Below are 18,680 nucleotides of genomic sequence, written 5' to 3'. Positions count from 1 at the left end.
AATCTCTCACTCTCTCAAACACACTCCAGTCATCTCCCTGACCAGTCACTTTTATTGTCTCTCAATCACACACATGCTCTCACACATTTACTAACATGCGCTCAATTGCACACATTCTCTCAATCAAATACATGCTCTCAATTACACACATGCTCTCAATCAAATATATGCTCTCAATCACACACACATTCTCTCACTTATAGGCTGGTTGTCTTCTCTCTCATTCACTTTCTCTCCCCCCCCCCCCCCCTCCGAGCACAAATGGTAGCTGCAGCAGCCTCCTCCAGCCCCTGCAGGCCAAGAAAGAAGAATCTCATCGGCCGCAGGAGGCTTATACTGCTGTCTCCTTTGCTGATTGCTGGCTGCTTCGATTGCTCCGGGCCACGCTACTGCTCGGGGGCTGATACTGCTGCCGCTGCCACTGCTACTTTTCCATGTGGCACGGATCTTTCTCCTTCCCACGCACTGCACTGTGTATCACTTCCTGTTCCTGGGGCAGGCGCGGGAAGAAGAAAAGGCCTCAGCTTCCTCTAACACCGCTGCCGTTCCCATTGGGCTTGAATGTGCTGTTAGCCCAGCAGCAACGGCAGCAGGGAAGGAAGAGCAGTGGGAGAGACTGGGAGCACGAGACACACCTGCTGGTGCTTGGTGACACACTGGTTGAGAAGCGCTGAACTACACTATTGCAGACATTCAGGCAGACCTTCAGGCACAAAATAAATACCTGGAAGACAAGATGGATGAACTTGAAAACCACAGCAGATGTAATAATCTGTGTATTTTGGGGGTAGCTGAAACCTTGCATGACGAGGTCTGTCTTAAATTTTGTGAAACCTGGCTGTCCAGAGCCCTTAATATCTACAACACTGAGCGGGCCATCCTTGCAGAGTGGGTGCATGACGGGAGCAGGTGGCACAGAGCTGAACAGGTATTTAATTCAGGTTAAATACCTGAATTGTACTGACAAAATGAAGATATTGATGGCCTACCACAAAGTAGAGGAATTGAAATATGAAAGTAACAATGTCTATAGCCAGGATTTTAAATGCCATGTGTGCGTAAAATCCGGGCTTTACTCACATGGCGGGCCTTGCGTGCACCGAGCCAATTTTCAAAGGGGAGCTGAAGTAAGCTGCAAAACAAAGATTACTACAAAAAATGGTAGGGTTTTGTGGGTGGGGAGGAGAGGAGAAGAGGGAGAGAGTATGGGGAAGGCCGGAATGCATTGCTATGCGGAAATTGCAAACATCCCCCCCCCCCTTGCATGTGCCACCTGCACATACAAGCGTGGATTATAAAATCTGGCGCATTTGCACGCAGCCCACAGATTTTCCACCATGTGCGGGCTGGTGTGCACATGGTAGAAAATCGGTGTGTCCATGTGCGCACGCCTGGAAACAGGTGCACATGGACACACATGTGCAAAGGGAAAATCTACCCCTTTGTGTTGTTTGTGGTTTTGGAGGGAGAATTCAGTATGATCATATGGGATGTTTTCCTAATGCTCCCACCTAATGGCTAATCTCATGGTCTGCTCCCTCAGTGTGGATGGGTTACATTCCCCTATTAAATTTAATGGAGGAATAACAGTGATATTGCCCTCCTTCAAGAAACTCATCTTGATGATAATGAACAACGAAAACTAAGGATAGAATGGGTGGGGCAAGTCTTCTCGTCTTCTTTTTCCAGTCATCAATGGGGAGCTACAATTTTAATTCATTAGTGAATCTCCTTTGATTTTGAACATCAATATAAAGACACGGTTGGGTGTTTCATAATTGTGAAGGGATCTTTGGATGGGGTTAAAATTCTGTCGGCTAGTATATACGCTCCCAATAAGTACTTTCATAGTTTTGTTTTACTGATATTTTTATAAAATTGGTTTCTTTGCAGAGATATGTTCCTTTGCTTGGGAGTGATTTTAATATAACTGATAACCCTTTGATAGATTTTTCAACTTCTAAAACACCCAAAAAAATCTGATAAATATTGAAATTGGTTTTCTGTGCCAGGAACTTCACCTAATAGATTTATGGTGCCTTACTCATTTACATAAGGAATATACCTTTTATTCTCTTGTACATAATGTAGACTCCTGTTTAGATTATATATTACTCCCAGAGCTATGGTTTGATAAAATACAACTTTATGATATACTAGAGGTCTCCTTTTCAGATCATGCTATGGTTAAAATGAAATTGGGGCTCATAAGTGGAGGAGGAAAACCTCTAAGTTGGAGGATTCCAGCAGTGCTTTATCATGATAAAGAATTTGTTAAATTTTTGAAGCAGCAATGGGAGGAGTATGTACAATTTAATTCTGTTAAGGCTATAAATGCTCTTTTCGGATTGCAGTTAAGGAAGTCTTATGGAGGCATATTATTGCTTATCAGACTAAAACACAGTAAATATATTCTTGTAAACTCTTAGAGCTATCCAAACTGTTCTCTCAACTTTGGCGTTCCCATAATGCTACATTTGACTCTAGTGTTAAACAAAAGATTGCTGACACCCAGAAAGAGTTGGATAATTTATTGAGTTGTAAGGTGAAGCAAAACATGCTTTACTTTCAGTGTAGGCTTTTCCAGTGGAGTAATAAGTCTGGAAAATTACTTGACAATTTAATAAAAAATGCCAGGAAAAGAAAATAATACATAGATTTTCCTATTGGGGGATTATGCAGTGTGATACATCCTCTTTATTAGTAGCATTTCGGGATTTTTACCAATAGTTATATACAAGTGAGGGTTCTTCAATGGAGTCTCAATGGATGTTCTTTCAGGATCTTCCTTGCCCTCAATTAAATTAAGAGGATAGAGATGCCATGGAGGAACCTATTAGGTAAGAAGAAATTAGGAGAGTTATTGGCCAGTTGCATCTGGCATAATCCCTTGGGCCAGATGAGTTTATTGGCGAAGTTTACAAAATACTAGAAGACAAAATTCTTACCCCCTTGAAGAATATGTATCTTGCTTCAAGGGAAGGTGGTCATTTTGAAACACTTTTTGAAATAGTCTTGCCACAGTGGTTCTGTTACCTAATGCCCTCCTGAATTGTATAGACCCATATCTTTGCTTAACCAGGATATTAAGATTTTAGCTGCTATTCTTGCTCATCGCATGAATCGTTATTTCCAATCTTTAATCACACCAGATCAAACTGGCTTTGTTACTGGACTGCATTCTTCCACTAATCTTCTAAAAGCCTTACTGCCTCTCCAAGCAGTTAATATTAATAAACAAAATAATGTTCTCATCAGTTTGGATGCAGAAAAGACCTTTGACTGCGTAGAGTGGCTTTTTATGTGGTGGATTTCGAAACAGTATAATTTTGAAGATAATTTTCTAAATTGGATACAGCTCTTGTATGCTGATCCCTGTGTGCAGCTCTTGGTAAATAATTATATTTCTAGTCCTTTTCCTTTGGGCAGAGGAACACGATAAGGATGTCCGCTGTCCCCCCTTGCTGTATGTCTTAGTACTGGAACCTTTGTCTATTTAACTTAGACATTTGAATTTTTCAAGGAATTATGATTAAGAACAAGCATGTAAAAATGAGTTTGTTTGCAGATGATATGCTACTATTTACAGGCAACCCCAGAATTAGTCTTGCTGAAATTATTAGGACTATTCAATTATTGGTGTCCTGTTTGGGATTAAAAATTAATTATAATACATCTGAGGCATTTCTCTTGGATGCTGCTTTACCAATTACATGGTCGGAAGACTTTCCCCTTAAATGGTCCCTGGATAAATTTTGATATTTGGGTATATGGCTTATGCGCACTGTTCAAGAAGTTTATAAATATATTTCAGATAATCTGCATACATCAAGGAGCTCCTTAACAAATAGCATATCTCCTGAATTTGTTGGGAAGATGTGCAGTCATAAAATGGTCATTCTTCTTAAAATTTTGTATTGTTTGTTAAAGTTACCTATTTGGATATAAAAAAACAAAGGTATTTGTAATTCTAAGTCTATGCTCATCTCTTTTACCTGGAATTGTAAGCATGCATGTTTGAAATTAGATATTTTAAGTTGTGATAAAAAGCTGGGAAGGCTGGCTGTGCCTGATCTGTGCCTCTATAATGTAGCCTGTCTCATGAGATATATTTAAGAATGAGTGTTCTTGTGCAATAAATATGATAGCAAAGGTTTGCTGTTGGAATGGACTTGGCTGTACAGAGTTACTGATCTTTTACATAAGTCCTGGGCAGTGCTGTGCTCTCTGCAGATTTCTGGATTCTGAGTTTTTGCCTTTTGAAGAGCATGAAAATGATGGAGAAAGAGTATACATAGATCAGGTAGTGCCTCTTCTCCATATCTGTTTTTTATGGGAGATGAAGATTTCTCAGCTGGCCTTAATAACACCCTTTGTCATTCTTGGCTGAGGAAGGGGTTTTATTGCCTGGGTCCATTAATGTATCAGGAATTGAGAACTCTGCATTCTTTTAAGCAATTACCTGAAGAATGGGACCTTTCTGGAAAGCATTTTGTTGCAGATTTTCAGCTGAGGCACTATTGCCATAGTATATGTAAAGGGAACTTCAATCAAATTATTTTTTCAGACGATAAAGAAACTTTATGGAAACAGTTCCCAAATTTAATAAGGTTGGAATCTGGATGATATCTCTCAGAAAACAAATTAGTACATCGTTTCTGCTCAAATTAATAGAGAAATAAGAACATAAGAACATGCCATACTGGGTCAGACCAAGGGTCCATCAAGCCCAGCATCCTATTTCCAACAGTGGCCAATCCAGGCCATAAGAACCTGGCAAGTACCCAAACACTAAGTCTATCTCATGCTACAGATGTTAGTAATAGCAGTGGTTATTTTCTAAGTCAACTCAATTAATAGCAGGTAATGGACTTCTCCTCCAAGAACTTATCCAATCCTTTTTTAAACACAGCTATACTAACTGCACTAACCACATCCTCTGGCAACAAATTCCAGAGTTTAATTGTGCGTTGAGTGAAAAAGAACTTTCTCCGATTAGTGTTAAATGTGCCACACGCTAATTTCATGGAGTGCCCCCTAGTCTTTCTATTATCCAAAAGAGTAAATAACCAATTCACATCTACCCGTTCTAGACCTCTCATGATTTTAAACACCTCTATCATATCCCCCCTCAGCCGTCTCTTCTCCAAACTGAAAAGTCCTAACCTCTTTAGTCTTTCCTCATAGCGGAGCTGTTCCATTCCCCTTATCATTTTGGTAACCCTTCTCTGTACCTTCTCCATCACAATTATATCTTTTTTGAGATTCGGCGACCAGAATTGTACACAGTATTCAAGGTGCGGTCTCACCACGGAGCGATACAGAGGCATTATGACATTTTCCGTTTTATTCACCATTCCCTTTCTAATAATTCCCAACATTCTGTTTGCTTTTTTGACTGCTGCAGCACACTGAACTGACGATTTCAATGTGTTATCCACTGTGACGCCTAGATCTCTTTCTTGGTTTGTACCACCTAATATGGAACCTAACATTGTGTAATTATAGCATGGGTTTTTTTCCCTATATGCATCACATTGCACTTATCCACATTAAATTTCATCTGCCATTTTGTTGCCCAATTTTCCAGTCTCACAAGGTCTTCCTGCAATTTATCACAATCTGCTTGTGATTTAACTACTCTGAACAATTTTGTATCATCTGCAAATTTGATTATCTCACTCATCGTATTTCTTTCAAGATCATTTATAAATATATTGAAAAGTAAGGGTCCCAATGCAGATCCCTGAAGCACTCCACTGCCCACTCCCTTCCACTGAGAAAATTGTCTATTTAATCCTACTCTCTGTTTCCTGTCTTTTAGCCAGTTTGTAATCCACGAAAGTATATCGCCACCTATCCCATGACTTTTTACTTTTCCTAGAAGCCTCTCATGAGGAACTTTGTCAAACGCCTTCTGAAAATCCAAGTACACTACATCTACCGGTTCACCTTTATCCACATGTTTATTAACTCCTTCAAAAAAGTGAAGCAGATTTGTGAGGCAAGATTTGCCTTGGGTAAAGCCATGCTGACTTTGTTCCATTAAACCATGTCTTTCTATATGTTCTGTGATTTTGATGTTTAGAACACTTTCCACTATTTTTCCTGGCACCGAAGTCAGGCTTACCGGTCTGTAGTTTCCCGAATCGCCCCTGGAGCTCTTTTTAAATATTGAGGTTACATTAGCTATCTTCCAGTCTTCAGGTACATTGGATGATTTTAATGATAGGTTACAAATTTTTACTAATAGGTCTGAAATTTCATTTTTTAGTTCCTTCAGAACTCTTGGGTGTATACCATCCGGTCCAGGTGATTTACTACTCTTCAGTCTGTCAATCAGATCTACCACATCTTATAGGTTCACTGTGATTTGGTTCAGTCCATCTGATTCATTACCCATGAAAACCTTCTCCAGTACGGGTACCTCCCCAACATCCTCTTCAGTAAACACCGAAGAAAAGAAATCATTTAATCTTTCTGTGATGGCCTTATCTTCTCTAAGTGCCCCTTTAACTCCTCAATCATCTAACAGTCCAATTGACTCCCTCACAGGCTTTCTGCTTCTGATATATTTTAAAAAGTTTTTACTGTGAGTTTTTGCCTCTATGGCCAACTTCTTTTCATATTCTCTCTTAGCCTGTCTTATCAATGTCTTACATTTAACTTGCCAATGTTTATGCATTATCCTGTTTTCTTCTGTTGGATCCTTCTTCCAATTTTTGAATGAAGATCTTTTGGCTAAAATAGCTTCTTTCACCTCCCCTTTTAACCATGCCAGCAATCGATTTGCCTTCTTTCCACCTTTCTTAATGTGTGGAATACATCTAGACTGTGTTTCTAGGATGGTATTTTTTTAACAATGACCACACCTCTTGCACACTTTTGTTTTGTAGCTGCTCCTTTCAGTTTTTTTTCTAACAATTTTTCTCATTTTATCAAAGTTTCCCTTTTGAAAGTTTAGCACGAGAGTCATGGATTTGCTTACTGTCCCCCTTCCAGTCATTAATTCAAATTTGATCATATTATGAACACTATTGCCAAGCGGCCCCACCACCATTACCTCTCTCACCCAATTCTGTGCTCCATTGAAAATTAGATCTAATATTGCTCCCTCTCTCATCGGTTATTGAACCAATTGCTCCATAAAGCTATCATTTATTCCATCCAGGAAATATATCTCTCTAGCGTGTCCCAATGATACATTTACTCAGTCAATATTGGGGTAATTGAAGTCTTTCAACCCAACAAAACATGAAGCAAAAAGACCTTGCACATCAGCAAATATCCCAAAAAATCAGCGTGCAAGGAAAAGACTAATGAGTCCACCTTTATGTTCAAAGTCTGTTTAGTCAAAGTTTATTTTCCAACATTATTCAATGGCAACTCCACATTCATTCAAAGCAATCAGTAAATGTCCCCCGACACGGTCCCGTGTTTCACTGGTGGCTGCATTGGGAGGGACCACAGAGTCAGTATAATCTACAATACAAAAGTATAACATAGGTGGAACTAATAAAATTGCATAATTGAACATTGTTCAAATATTCGTCTCCTGAGGATAGATGAACCTCTGGTATCGCATTGGGCTCAGTGCCGGCATACCATTGCAAAACTCTTTTTTTCAGTATTAGAGGTTACCTGCCCCTGTTGAGGGGAGGCGATTATGCTGAAATATTGGGTAGAAGGGAGCAAAAGTGGATCTTTACGCTAGCCACAGTCCATCCCAGAGGCCTAAATAAAGAGATTGAATGGCACCTGTTTGGATGAGGGACTGGGGGCGGGGCCTGGCTTGAGTCTCTCGCGATAGAACCTGTTTTGGCACCAATCCGCTTCTTTAAATAGTCAACAATAGTGAGGGCCGATGCGCTCCATGACTTATACACAAGGTATGTATAGTTCGGAAGAATATTATTAAGAATGAGTAGCCGCAATTTTATTAGTTCCACCTATGTTATACTTTTGTATTGTAGATTATACTGACTCTGTGGTCCCTCCCGATGCAGCCACCAGCGAAACACTTTTTTTTTTTTAAATACACGCAGTTCTGCTTACTAGCTGCCTTACAGACTTTTAAAAATAAACACACTAACTACTGCTTACTAGCTGCCTTACTGACTGACAGGTGTCCTGTGTTCCTGAGCCGTCTTGTCCTGCCAGCCTTCGTGGAGCTCCGGATGACATCTGGCTCAGTCGTCAAAGTTCTGCCTCGGCTGGATTCTTCCCTGCGCTTGTCCCGCTCTCTGCGTGGTCCGTGACCAGCCTCCTCGGGCTGTGTAGGGCGTGCAGTGGGACAGGGTGGTCCGTGACCAGCCCATTGGGTCCGCCCGTGAAGGTGGGCTGAGTAGGGCGCCCTGAGAGACAGTGCCAATGTCCACCTTCCCAATTTCTTGTCTCGTCTGGAATTCAAGTTCCTCGTCTCGTCTCTGATGCCATTGCATCAGCCTTGGTGTCATGTCTTCAACAGCCCTGGTGTCATGTCTTCAAAAGCCTTGGTGTCATGTCTTTGCTTCAACTCTCGTATGTGATGCCGTCGAACAACCGATCCAAGCGGCAGGTCCGAAAGGGCTTGGAACGGTCGGAGGACCGTTCTCCTACCAACATCATCTTCTTGTTGGTGCTGGGAGCTTGCCGGCCCGGCAGAGGGTAAGACCGTGTCTGCCATCCTGGGACACTTCGCCAACCCTCAGTTTGGTCCTGGATCCATCTGGGGTCGGGCTGAGGCCCAAGGGCACACTAAAACACCCCCTTCTCAACAAAAACAGCAATAGTATTTTAAACTTGGCAGTAATCCTCATTTTCATTTTTGCATCAAGCTCTGCAAGGCATACAATAGGATACTGTGTGATATTTTATACACATTTGCATACATAATTTTCTCCTTGCATGATTTGTTTTGCACATTTCTGAATTCTTACAGAATACAGGCGTAATGTTCAGTCTATGTGTAGGGAGACCCCCAAAATTCGTGTTTTGTTTTTTTTTATATTCTAATAGTACAAGACATTTTGGGCCAAGGATACCCCAGTACTTTCATTGGTTAGTCGGTGCCCCTGGCCTCCCCCGATTGTGCAGCCATGGGAGAAACTGGATAATTGGCTTGTTGCTGCATATTTTAGTCTGCCACATAATCAACATTCCTGAAAGCTTTAACACCTCTTACTTCAATTCTTTGAAAAAGGCTGCAGAGATCCTGCCTGCCTTAGGTTTCAGCTCTCTCTCTGCTCCTGCTCCAACCCCTCCCCTCCCAAGCAACCTGAAGGGAACCTTCTTCTGTTGTTCACCCCACCCTCTTTCCTCCTGTCCTGAAATGAAGGGGGAGGGAAGTGAAGTTGGAGTGGACAAAGAAAGCAGTCAGAGGACCCCATGCAATAAAGTGCACACAGCCTAGTGCACAGGTTTACCTTCGGGTTGAAACCACGTTTTGGACATTCTAGAGTAACACCCAGTGCAATAAGGGGATTAGCGCATTCAAGACACGCTCAAACAAACACATAGCTAATAGCATTTATTACATGTAAATTCCATTTAGATAAGTTTATTAGCTATTACTCCTGATGCAGTACATCCCCGGGCATCCAATGCACACTTTTTAACCTGGCAAATTTAACACCAGCACCAGAGCTGGCATAAAGTCATTCACGAGTCATGGGCTTATGATAAAAAAACAAAAATACTGTTCTCTGTGGTTCCTTCACAGAGGAACCACAGAGGAGGAACCATAGGGATAGATTTACAAAAAATGCGCGTTCGCGTACTTTTGTTGGTGCACCAGTCGCAAACAAAAGTACGCTGGATTTTAGTAGATACGCGTGTAGCCACTAAAATCCAGGATCGGCGCACGCAAGGCCGCCAATTTTGTGCAGCCGGCACGCGCCGAGCCGCGCAGCCTGCCTCTGTTCCCTCCGAGGCCGCTCCGAAATCGGAGCGGCCTCGGAGGGAACTCGCTTTCACCCTCCCCTCACCTTCCCCTCCCTTCCTCTATCTAACCCACCCCCCCAGCCCTATCTAAACCCCCCCCCTACCTTTGTCCGGGGATTTACGCCTTCCGGTGGGAGAACTAAATCCCCGCACGCCAGCGGGCCGCTAGCGCGCCGAGACGCGACCTGGGGGCGGTTCCGGAGGGCGCGGCCACGCCCCCGGGCCGCCCCGGGCCGAAACCACGCCCCCGGGCCCGCCCCCGAAATGTTGCATCCCGCCCCCAAAACGCCACGCCAATTGGCCACGCCCCGACACGCCCCCCTCGAAAAACCCCGGGACTTACGCGAGTCCCGGGGCTCTGCGCGCGCCGGCAGGCCTATGGAAAATAGGCGCGCTGGCGCGCAAGGCCTTGCTCGCGTAAATCCGGGTGGATTTACGCGAGCAGGGCTCTTAAAATCCGCCCCATAGAGAACAGTAGATCTACTGAAGATCTACTAAAGAATTAATGAAATGGATCGATTATAAAAAAAAAAACAAACAACAATTTTCTGGGTGCTCAATATACACACTTCAGGCCGATTTTGCCCCTTGTGCATGTATATTGTGTGCCCAGAAAAGATTTCATTTTCATAATGGATACATTTAATTAATTCTTTAGTTGATAGTGTTCTCCATGGTTTATATTGAGTGCTCATAGTAATACGTGCACAGCCACGTCTCCTGGGCGCTAGGGACATACAATTTCTCCCTAGCGCATCCCTTTTAAAGCACCAGCTCATTTAAATTTTGCATCAGGAACCCTGGAGAGATGGCTATGTGTGCTTTAGAAAAGCAGGTGACCGGTTTAGATGCACATTTTTATGCGCATCTTATTGCATCGGCTTCAGAATGTGTGATACCTCAAAGATTTTGATATAATTCCTGGATGGAGAGTTTTCCCTTTTGAAGAATTTAATCTTTATACAGGGTCTTGCACCTGCATATGTGTCCAATCATATGTCATTTACAAAGACCCGGATGAAGTTTGGAAGTCTGCAACTGCTGGTGCCTCACAGCTAGCAAAGAGGGAATTAACTTCAATTAATTGAAGCCTTGATGACCACCACTTGTGCTGACAAGTTTCAACTTGAACTAAATATCTGTTACTATGTACCCAATATATGTGCACATTTCTTTCCATGCAATTAACAACATGATAAACTGCTGATACCGAGGGCATTTTTAGCATACACAAGTTCATATTTCGGAAAGACAAGAACTTTCTCAAGAAACAATAAAAAGGGTGACTGCACTATTTCAAAACAAAAGTGACATTTCAGAGTTAAAGGTTTGTAACTTATATGGCTTAACTTGATAAATTGTTGATTTTTGTACTTGGTATACTATATTTTTTATTTGTATATAGTTTAAATATTGTTTAAAATAAACAATGTGGGGCAGATTTTCAAAGGGTTACGCGCACCAGGCCTATTTTCAAAAGGCCTGGCAGCATGCGTAAAGCTCCGGGATGCGTGTAAGTCCCGGGGCTTGAAAAGAAAAGTGGTCCGGGGATGGAGCGTGGCAGTCCAGGGGCAGGGCCAGAGGCCTCTGCAAGGCCACTGGGCTGGGAGATGCACGCTGGCAGTCGGCTGGCGCGCGCAAGTTACACCTGACTCTGGCAGGCGTAACTTGTAAAATAAAGGTACGGGGTTTTTTTTTCTTTGGGCTAGGGTGCGGGACAGGTAGGGGAAGGAAGGGGAAGGTGGGGGGGAAGGAAAGTTCCCTTTGAGGCCGCTCCGATTTCGGAGCGGCCCTGAGGGAACAGGGAAAGCCTGTTCCCTTTGAGGCCGCTCCGAAATCGGAGCGGCCTCTGAGGGAACAGGGAAAGCCAGCTGGTCTCCCCGAGGGCTCAGCACACACAAGGTGCACTAATGTGCACCCCCTTGTGCGTGCCGACCCCTGATTTTATAGCATGCGGCATCGGTCTTCATAACCAGCAGCCGCAGCGGGGTCACATTTACAAGGAGGCGCTAAGGTCACGCAAGCAACCCTAGCGCCTCCTTGCTAGCGCGACCCCCTAATTTCGGTATAGCATGGCACCCCCCTTGCGAGCACCATGCGCAGTTAGGAAAGTGGGCACTGACTTTTCAGTGCTCTCTTTCCGCTCGTTTTATTGCATCGGCCCCAATGTAATTAGTCACACATACCCTCTCATCTCCCCTTGGAAGTTGACTACTTCTGATAAATAAGGCTAAGAAGCCCACATGTGGCTGCACAGGAAGTTCTGTGCATACCCAGAAAAACATTCTAGGCTTAACCAGAGCTCTGGAGAAAATGCTTCTTGTGTGTGCTATCTGATGATGTCACCCACTTATGCAGTTGATTATGCTTGTAAGCTACTAAGGGATCTAGTTATCAAAATGTGATCATGAACATTAAATAAATTAAAGGGATCTATTTACTAACAATATATGTTAATGCACAACAACAGGCATTAGCATGTCATCACATTTTGTTAAATAGGCCATTAAGCTTCAAACCTATGGACTTTATTTTCTATGAAATATCTACAAAAAACGAGTTTATGGCTACTTCCTACCTGTGACAACTTTCAAAGAAAAAGTAAACCCTTATGTACCCTTTAAATTTAATGCAATGTCCTCAGGTAAAAAGTGCCTGCAAACTCTGCAGCAGTACAGCCAGTTTGAAAATTGCCCCCATAAAGGTATGGTCTGATATTAAATATAATTTTTAATGATTTTAAGGCTCATTGTTTTTCAATTAGGAAAATAGTTTCCATTGTCTTATGTGATAATGTATACACATGTGTGCAGGCTTAAGTATTGTTCATATTATTCTATGGATGTAGATAATGTACAGTTATTGGGGGGTTTTTTCACTTATGCAAAGAATTTATTTAAATATCTTCCTTAAAGCTTTGAAAGTTTTTATATCTTGCTAGAATAAATCCCTCACTCTATACTCTACTTAGGAACATGTCCTATACTTTATTACAGCATGTTATGTGCACGGGCTTGTGGTGTAAAATAGAAGGTGAAAAGGAATGTAAAACAAAACTGGAACCCCCAATGGATGGCACAGAATGTGACCCTGGAAAGGTAGGTTAAGTGTAAGTTTCAGTTAATTATTTAATTAATTAATTAATTAATTAATTTTTATTTTATTTAGAAACTTTTTATATACCGGTATTAGTGGAAACATCATACCGGTTTACATTTGAACACAAAGGCTTGAAAATACATATTAACAGGGAAAGTGAACTAGGAGACGGGTTAACCAAGGGTAGCATGGAAAATAAGATTGAACGGAATGAATGAAAAATAAGATTGAATGGCCGCTATGCCAGGGGATCACGTGCCGGCAGGCGCAGAATGTAAAACAAAGATCGGGGGGGGGGGGGCTTAGGATAGGGCTAGGGGGGATAGGTTAGGGGAAGGGGTAGCAAGGTTAGATTAGGGAGTTGGGAATGGGGGAAGATCGCAGGCGTCTGCGCGTGCAAGTTGCACAATTGTGCACCCCTTGTGCACGCCGACCCCTGATTTTATAACATACGCGCAAATGCGCGCGCATGTTACAAAATCGTGCGTCCATGTGTGCACACCGGGTAGCGTGCACAGGTATTAAAATCTACCCCTTAATTGGCAAAGAATCCTTAGAAAACAAATACAGATGAGCAATCCATATGGGTCCGTTGCAAAATAAATAATTCAGTTTTATTGATATTGAGAGAGAGTTTATTGTGGGAAAGCTAGTGTTTTATAGTAGTGAGGCAGGTAAACAAAAGCTCAAATATGTATTTCCAGGATGATTTAGAGGGCAAAAAAATTGTGTCATCCGAATACAACTTCTAATTGACACCCAGTTTTCCAAAAGTTTACATAATGGGGTAGATTTTCAAAGGGTTACATGTGTAACCCCGAAAACCTGCCCTGTGCGTGCCAAGCTTATTTTGCATAGGCTCATGGTGCGTGCAAGCACTGGGACGCACGTATGTCCTGGGGCTTTGAAAAAGGGGCGGGAAGGGGCGGAGTCATAGGCGGGGCACCGGTCCGGGGCCGGGAAGGAGGTGTGGGTGTGGGCGGGGCGCTAATCCGGGGGTGGAACCAAGGCCTCCGGCACAGCGGCCGTGCCAGAGGTTCATGCACCAGCAGCCGGCCGGCATGTGCAAGTTATGCCTGCCCGGAGGCAGGCGTAAATTCGAAAACAAAGGTAGGGGAGGATTTAGGTAGGGCACCGATAGCCTTGCCCTTACTATGTCTCAGGGGCTACCGGTGCTATTGGTCAGCCCCTGTCACATGGCAGGAACACAAGATGGCGCCGATGGCCATGTGACAGGGGCTGACCAATGGCACCGGTAGCCCCTGTGACATAGTAGGTCAAAAGCTATCGGCGCCATTTTGAACTGGTACTGAGGGTGTAGAGTGCATGGGATGGGCTCCCGGACCCCCCGCTGGACCACCAGAGAGTTTTGGTAAGTCTTGGGGGGATCAGGAGGGTGGGAGGGTTGTTTAAATTGGCAGCCAAATAATTTGGCGAAAATTCGTTGTATCCGTGGGGAATCGCAATACGTTTCGCTTCCCCACGAATACAACGAATATTGGCACATCCGTTGCGGATTGCCAATACGTAGGGACCGAATGCACACCCCTATTAGGTTCCATATTAGGTACTAACACCCAAGAAAGAGATCTAGGCGTCATAATGGATAACACATTGAAATCGTCAGTTCACTGTGCTGCGGCAATCAAAAAAGCAAACAGAATATTGTGAATTATTAGGAAGGGAATGGTGAATAAAATGGAAAATGTCATAATGCCTTTGTATTGCTCCATGGTGAGACCGCACCTTGAATACTGTGTACAATTCTGGACGCCGCATCTCAAAAAAGATATAGTTGCACTGGAGAAGGTACAGAGAAGGGTGACCAAAATGATAAGGGGAATGGAACAGCTCCCCTATGAGGAAAGACTAAAGAGGTTAGGACTTTTCAGCTTGGAGAAGAGACGTCTGAGGGGGGATATGATAGAGGTGTTTAAGATCATGAGAGGTCTAGAACAGGTAGATGTGAATCGGTTATTTACTCTTTCAGATAATAGAAAGACTAGGGGGCACTCCATGAAGTTAGCATGTGGCACATTTAAAACTAATTGGAGAAAGTTTTTTCACTCAGTGCACAATTAAACTCTGGAATTTGTTGCCAGAGGATGTGGTTAGTGGAATTAGTGTAGTTGTGTTTAAAAAAGGATTGGATAAGTTCTTGGAGGAGAAGTCCATTACCTGCTATTAATTAAGTTGACTTAGAAAATAGCCACTGCTATTACTAGCAACAGTAACATGAAATAGACTTAGTTTTTGGGTACTTGCCAGGTTCTTATGGCCTGGATTGGCCACTGTTGGAAACAGGATGCTGGGCTTGATGGATCCTGGGTCTGACCCAGTATGGTATGTTCTTATGTTCTTATGTCAGTAAAGATGGTACACAGGAGGGTTCCTAGTTGGAAGGTCATGGTAGTGGTCCACAGAGCAGGATACACTGGTGAAGGTTCCTCTTAGTGATGTCACGGCGTGGGTCTGTAGATCAGCGTGCATCCGGAGGTGGCTCCTCACGGCAGTGGTCTGCAGAGCAGGGTACACCGGAGAGGGATTCCACGTAGACAACACACACAGCGTGGTACTCACAGCAACTGAAGACAAGTTGAATTTCTGTAGAAAGCCTCAGGGAGCGAGGCAGGCAGGAATCTGGGTGCAAGGCCCTCCGAGGAGCATATAGCCAAGAGACAAGGCAGGGCCCCCGAGGAGTGGGTACCCGATAGTCTCACACCACGGAAGCAGGAATGAAACAATGCTGAAGAGAGTAGGTAGGAACAGCAAGTGAACTCGTTGCCAAGTCGCCAGCTTTCTGGGCTGGCGAGCTTAAATATCAGAGTTGAATGACATCATCTGATGGGGACGTCCCTGAGGTTCCCGCCATGACGTGGTTAAAGCAGGTCTGAGAGCACGCAGGTGTGCCTAGTGAACCTTGAGGTTAAGATGACGGTCTGCAGCGTCCATCCTGCCCAGGTAGCACTATGCCCCTAACATTAATCAGATTGAGTTTATTTCTCACTGTATCTGTTTTCTTGTCTTTCTTTGAAGGTAGGATATTTATAGGGGGCAATTGTAATTTAATACTTTCCCTGGAGTTGGACAGAACTGGGCTGACTACTAAAGAATTAAGGAGAAAAGTATGTAGTTTTGCTTGGAACTTTCCTTTTTGCTTATAGTTCATTGGAAATATGAGCTTTCAAATTTATGTATAATGATATTTTTTCAATAAAACATTGAAAAATGTTTTTAAAGTGTTCTTCCTTTACCTACGTAAACTCCATCCATTCATTGAGAAGGCGTGTCTGTTCACAGTGGTCCATATGGTGATAATCTCACAGCTGGATTACTGTAATGCACTATACCATGCATTGCCAATGAAGGACTTATATCAGCTTCAGCTAATTTTGAATGCTGCAGCATGAATGTGAGAGGACTGTATGCAGTAAGATCATATCATCCCCATCCTACAAAAACTATACTGGCTACAGGGTTCAAATTCTACTGCTGCTCCTTGTAAACTTGGGAAGTCATTTCATATTCCATTGCCTCAAGTTTGTACTTGAATCATCAAAATGCAATGTTTGTTCGCAGGATGGGTTGAACTATCGGGGGGTGGGGGTTGGGAGGTCACTGTGTTAGTTGGGCTCCCTCCCCCAAAAATACAATGCGACTCAATGGCATGTTCTTTTGTTTCACGGCCAAATACTGCAACAAAAAAGACCATGGCGAGCAGCCCTTTAACACAATCAGAGCCCTAACCTCACAGGACTTCCATCATCATAAAGGGCTGCCAATCGGTCAAAAAAGATCCATGGCCAGAAAGGGAGGTTGAGTGGGAGGCCATTTATGACCCACGTTTTAACCGGGGGTCAACATTCAAGGCAGCCCCAACTCCCCCGAAATAAAAATAAAGTGTAAGGTATGCATTTGGCGGTGGTGCTGGCCCGATAGAGGCAGCCCCCGGCCCTCTGGCCCCAATAGAGAATACCCCCTCCCCTGGCCCCCTAATAGAGGCAGGACCTCGGCAGACAAATTCCCCCTCCACTGCTCTCCCAGCCCTCCAATAGAGACATGCCCCCTCCCTGGGCCCCCCCCCCCAAAAGAGGCAACACCCAGCACACAAATCCTCAATAGAGGAATCTGCTTTGCCTGATAGAGGCAGGCAGAGACCCCCTTAGCATCGATCCCACATTGGGGATGGGTGCACCCTCACACTCGTCTCAGTTGGTGCTATTTTCCAAATGGCGCTAACCTTACCTTGCCCCAGCCATGTGACTGGGGTAAAGTCCAGGATCAGACTCAGACCATGTGGGGAGGGGACATTTGCACATTGTGGGTGCTGGGGAGGTGGGGGAAGAGGGATTCATCTATTGGGGGCCAGAGGGCAGCTGCCTCTATTGCAATCTGAGGGGGCAGAGGAGGGGGATTCCTCTATCAGGAGGCCGGGGGTGGCTGCCTCTATTGGGGGTGGGGGAGGGGTGTTTGGATTTGCATATTGGGTGGGCTAGGGGGCCGCCGCTGCCACTATGCATATACTTTACACTTTGTTTTTATTTCAGGGGAGTTGGGGTCATCTCGCCTGGCGGACCTAAGTTGAAATGAGGGTCAGCAATGACCACCACTCAACCCTTTTGGCCGCAGTTTTTGGGGTTTTTTTTTCCCTGCTGCGTTAAATGTGTGGCGGGAGCCTCAGGACCTGCGTTAGGGTCCCAGGCCTCCCATCCACACATCTATCGCATACCAGGCAGGTTTATTTTATTGCGGCTGACCACCATCTCGGTTAGCCGTGATAAAATATTTGCATCAACTTGCCTAGTAATTTTTATTTTTTATTTATTTATTTATTATTTTTATATACCGACATTCGATCTCAATTGAGATATCACACCAGTTTACATTCAGGTACTGTAGGTATTTTTCTATCCCCAGAGGGCTTACAATGGCCTTCTTTGCATCCATTTGCATTATTCATGCATGCAAATCACATGTTGAGAAGTTCATTGTAATAGGGGAGGGTATCTGGGCAGGGGCATGCAATATATTATGTATATCGTTCAATATATGTGATTTAATGCACCTTAGTAGCTATTATTGTGCCATAAGGCCCTAACGCAATTTGATAAATGACCCAGTTAGATTGTGAGCCCTCTGGGGACAGGGAAATACCCACATTAACTGAATGTAATCTGCTTTGATGTGCCTGAAAACTGGAATATAACTAAATAAATAAATCACCCCCCCTCCCAGAATTCCTTTGGATTATCCGGCAAAGTTATTTCCAGTAGAGATGTGAATTCGTTTCCGGTATCGGGTTCATAGAATCACGGGCCATCCATTGCTCCTACTGTGTGATAGGGGCTGGCCAATGGCACCGATAGCCCCTGTCACATGGAAAGGGCAAAGGACCATCGGCGCCATTTTGTTTACTGGCAGCCGACGGCCCGAGAGTGGGAGATCGCTCCCGGGACCCCCGCTGGACCACCAGGTACTTTAGAAAAGTTTTAGGGGGTCGGAGGGTGGGGGATTCTAAATAATTCGATTTAAAGGGTCGGGGAGGGTTTAGGGTTTGTTTTTCTGTTTGCCTTTTCTTCCCGCACCGAAAACCACATGAAAATATCGTGGGGTTTTCCTATCGTTTTCGGGGGGACCCCCTATACCTGACGGATGAGAAA

General features: G+C 43.9%; 1 protein-coding gene across 1 annotated transcript in view; it reads left to right on the top strand.

Moving 5' to 3' along the window:
* ADAMTS19 (ADAM metallopeptidase with thrombospondin type 1 motif 19) overlaps positions 1-18,680 on the top strand; it is a 465,279-nt gene that overhangs the window by 285,368 nt on the left and 161,231 nt on the right. Inside the window, exon 11 of the mRNA XM_029619011.1 lies at positions 12,918-13,019. Coding sequence (XP_029474871.1) covers positions 12,918-13,019 — 102 coding nt within the window. The remainder of the gene's footprint in view (positions 1-12,917; positions 13,020-18,680) is intronic.

This window comes from Rhinatrema bivittatum, chromosome 1 (genome assembly GCF_901001135.1).
Source record: "Rhinatrema bivittatum chromosome 1, aRhiBiv1.1, whole genome shotgun sequence".
NCBI lineage: Eukaryota > Metazoa > Chordata > Amphibia > Gymnophiona > Rhinatrematidae > Rhinatrema > Rhinatrema bivittatum.
The sequence above is the reverse complement of the archived record's forward strand: the minus strand, read 5'-3'. Positions and strand labels throughout refer to the sequence as shown.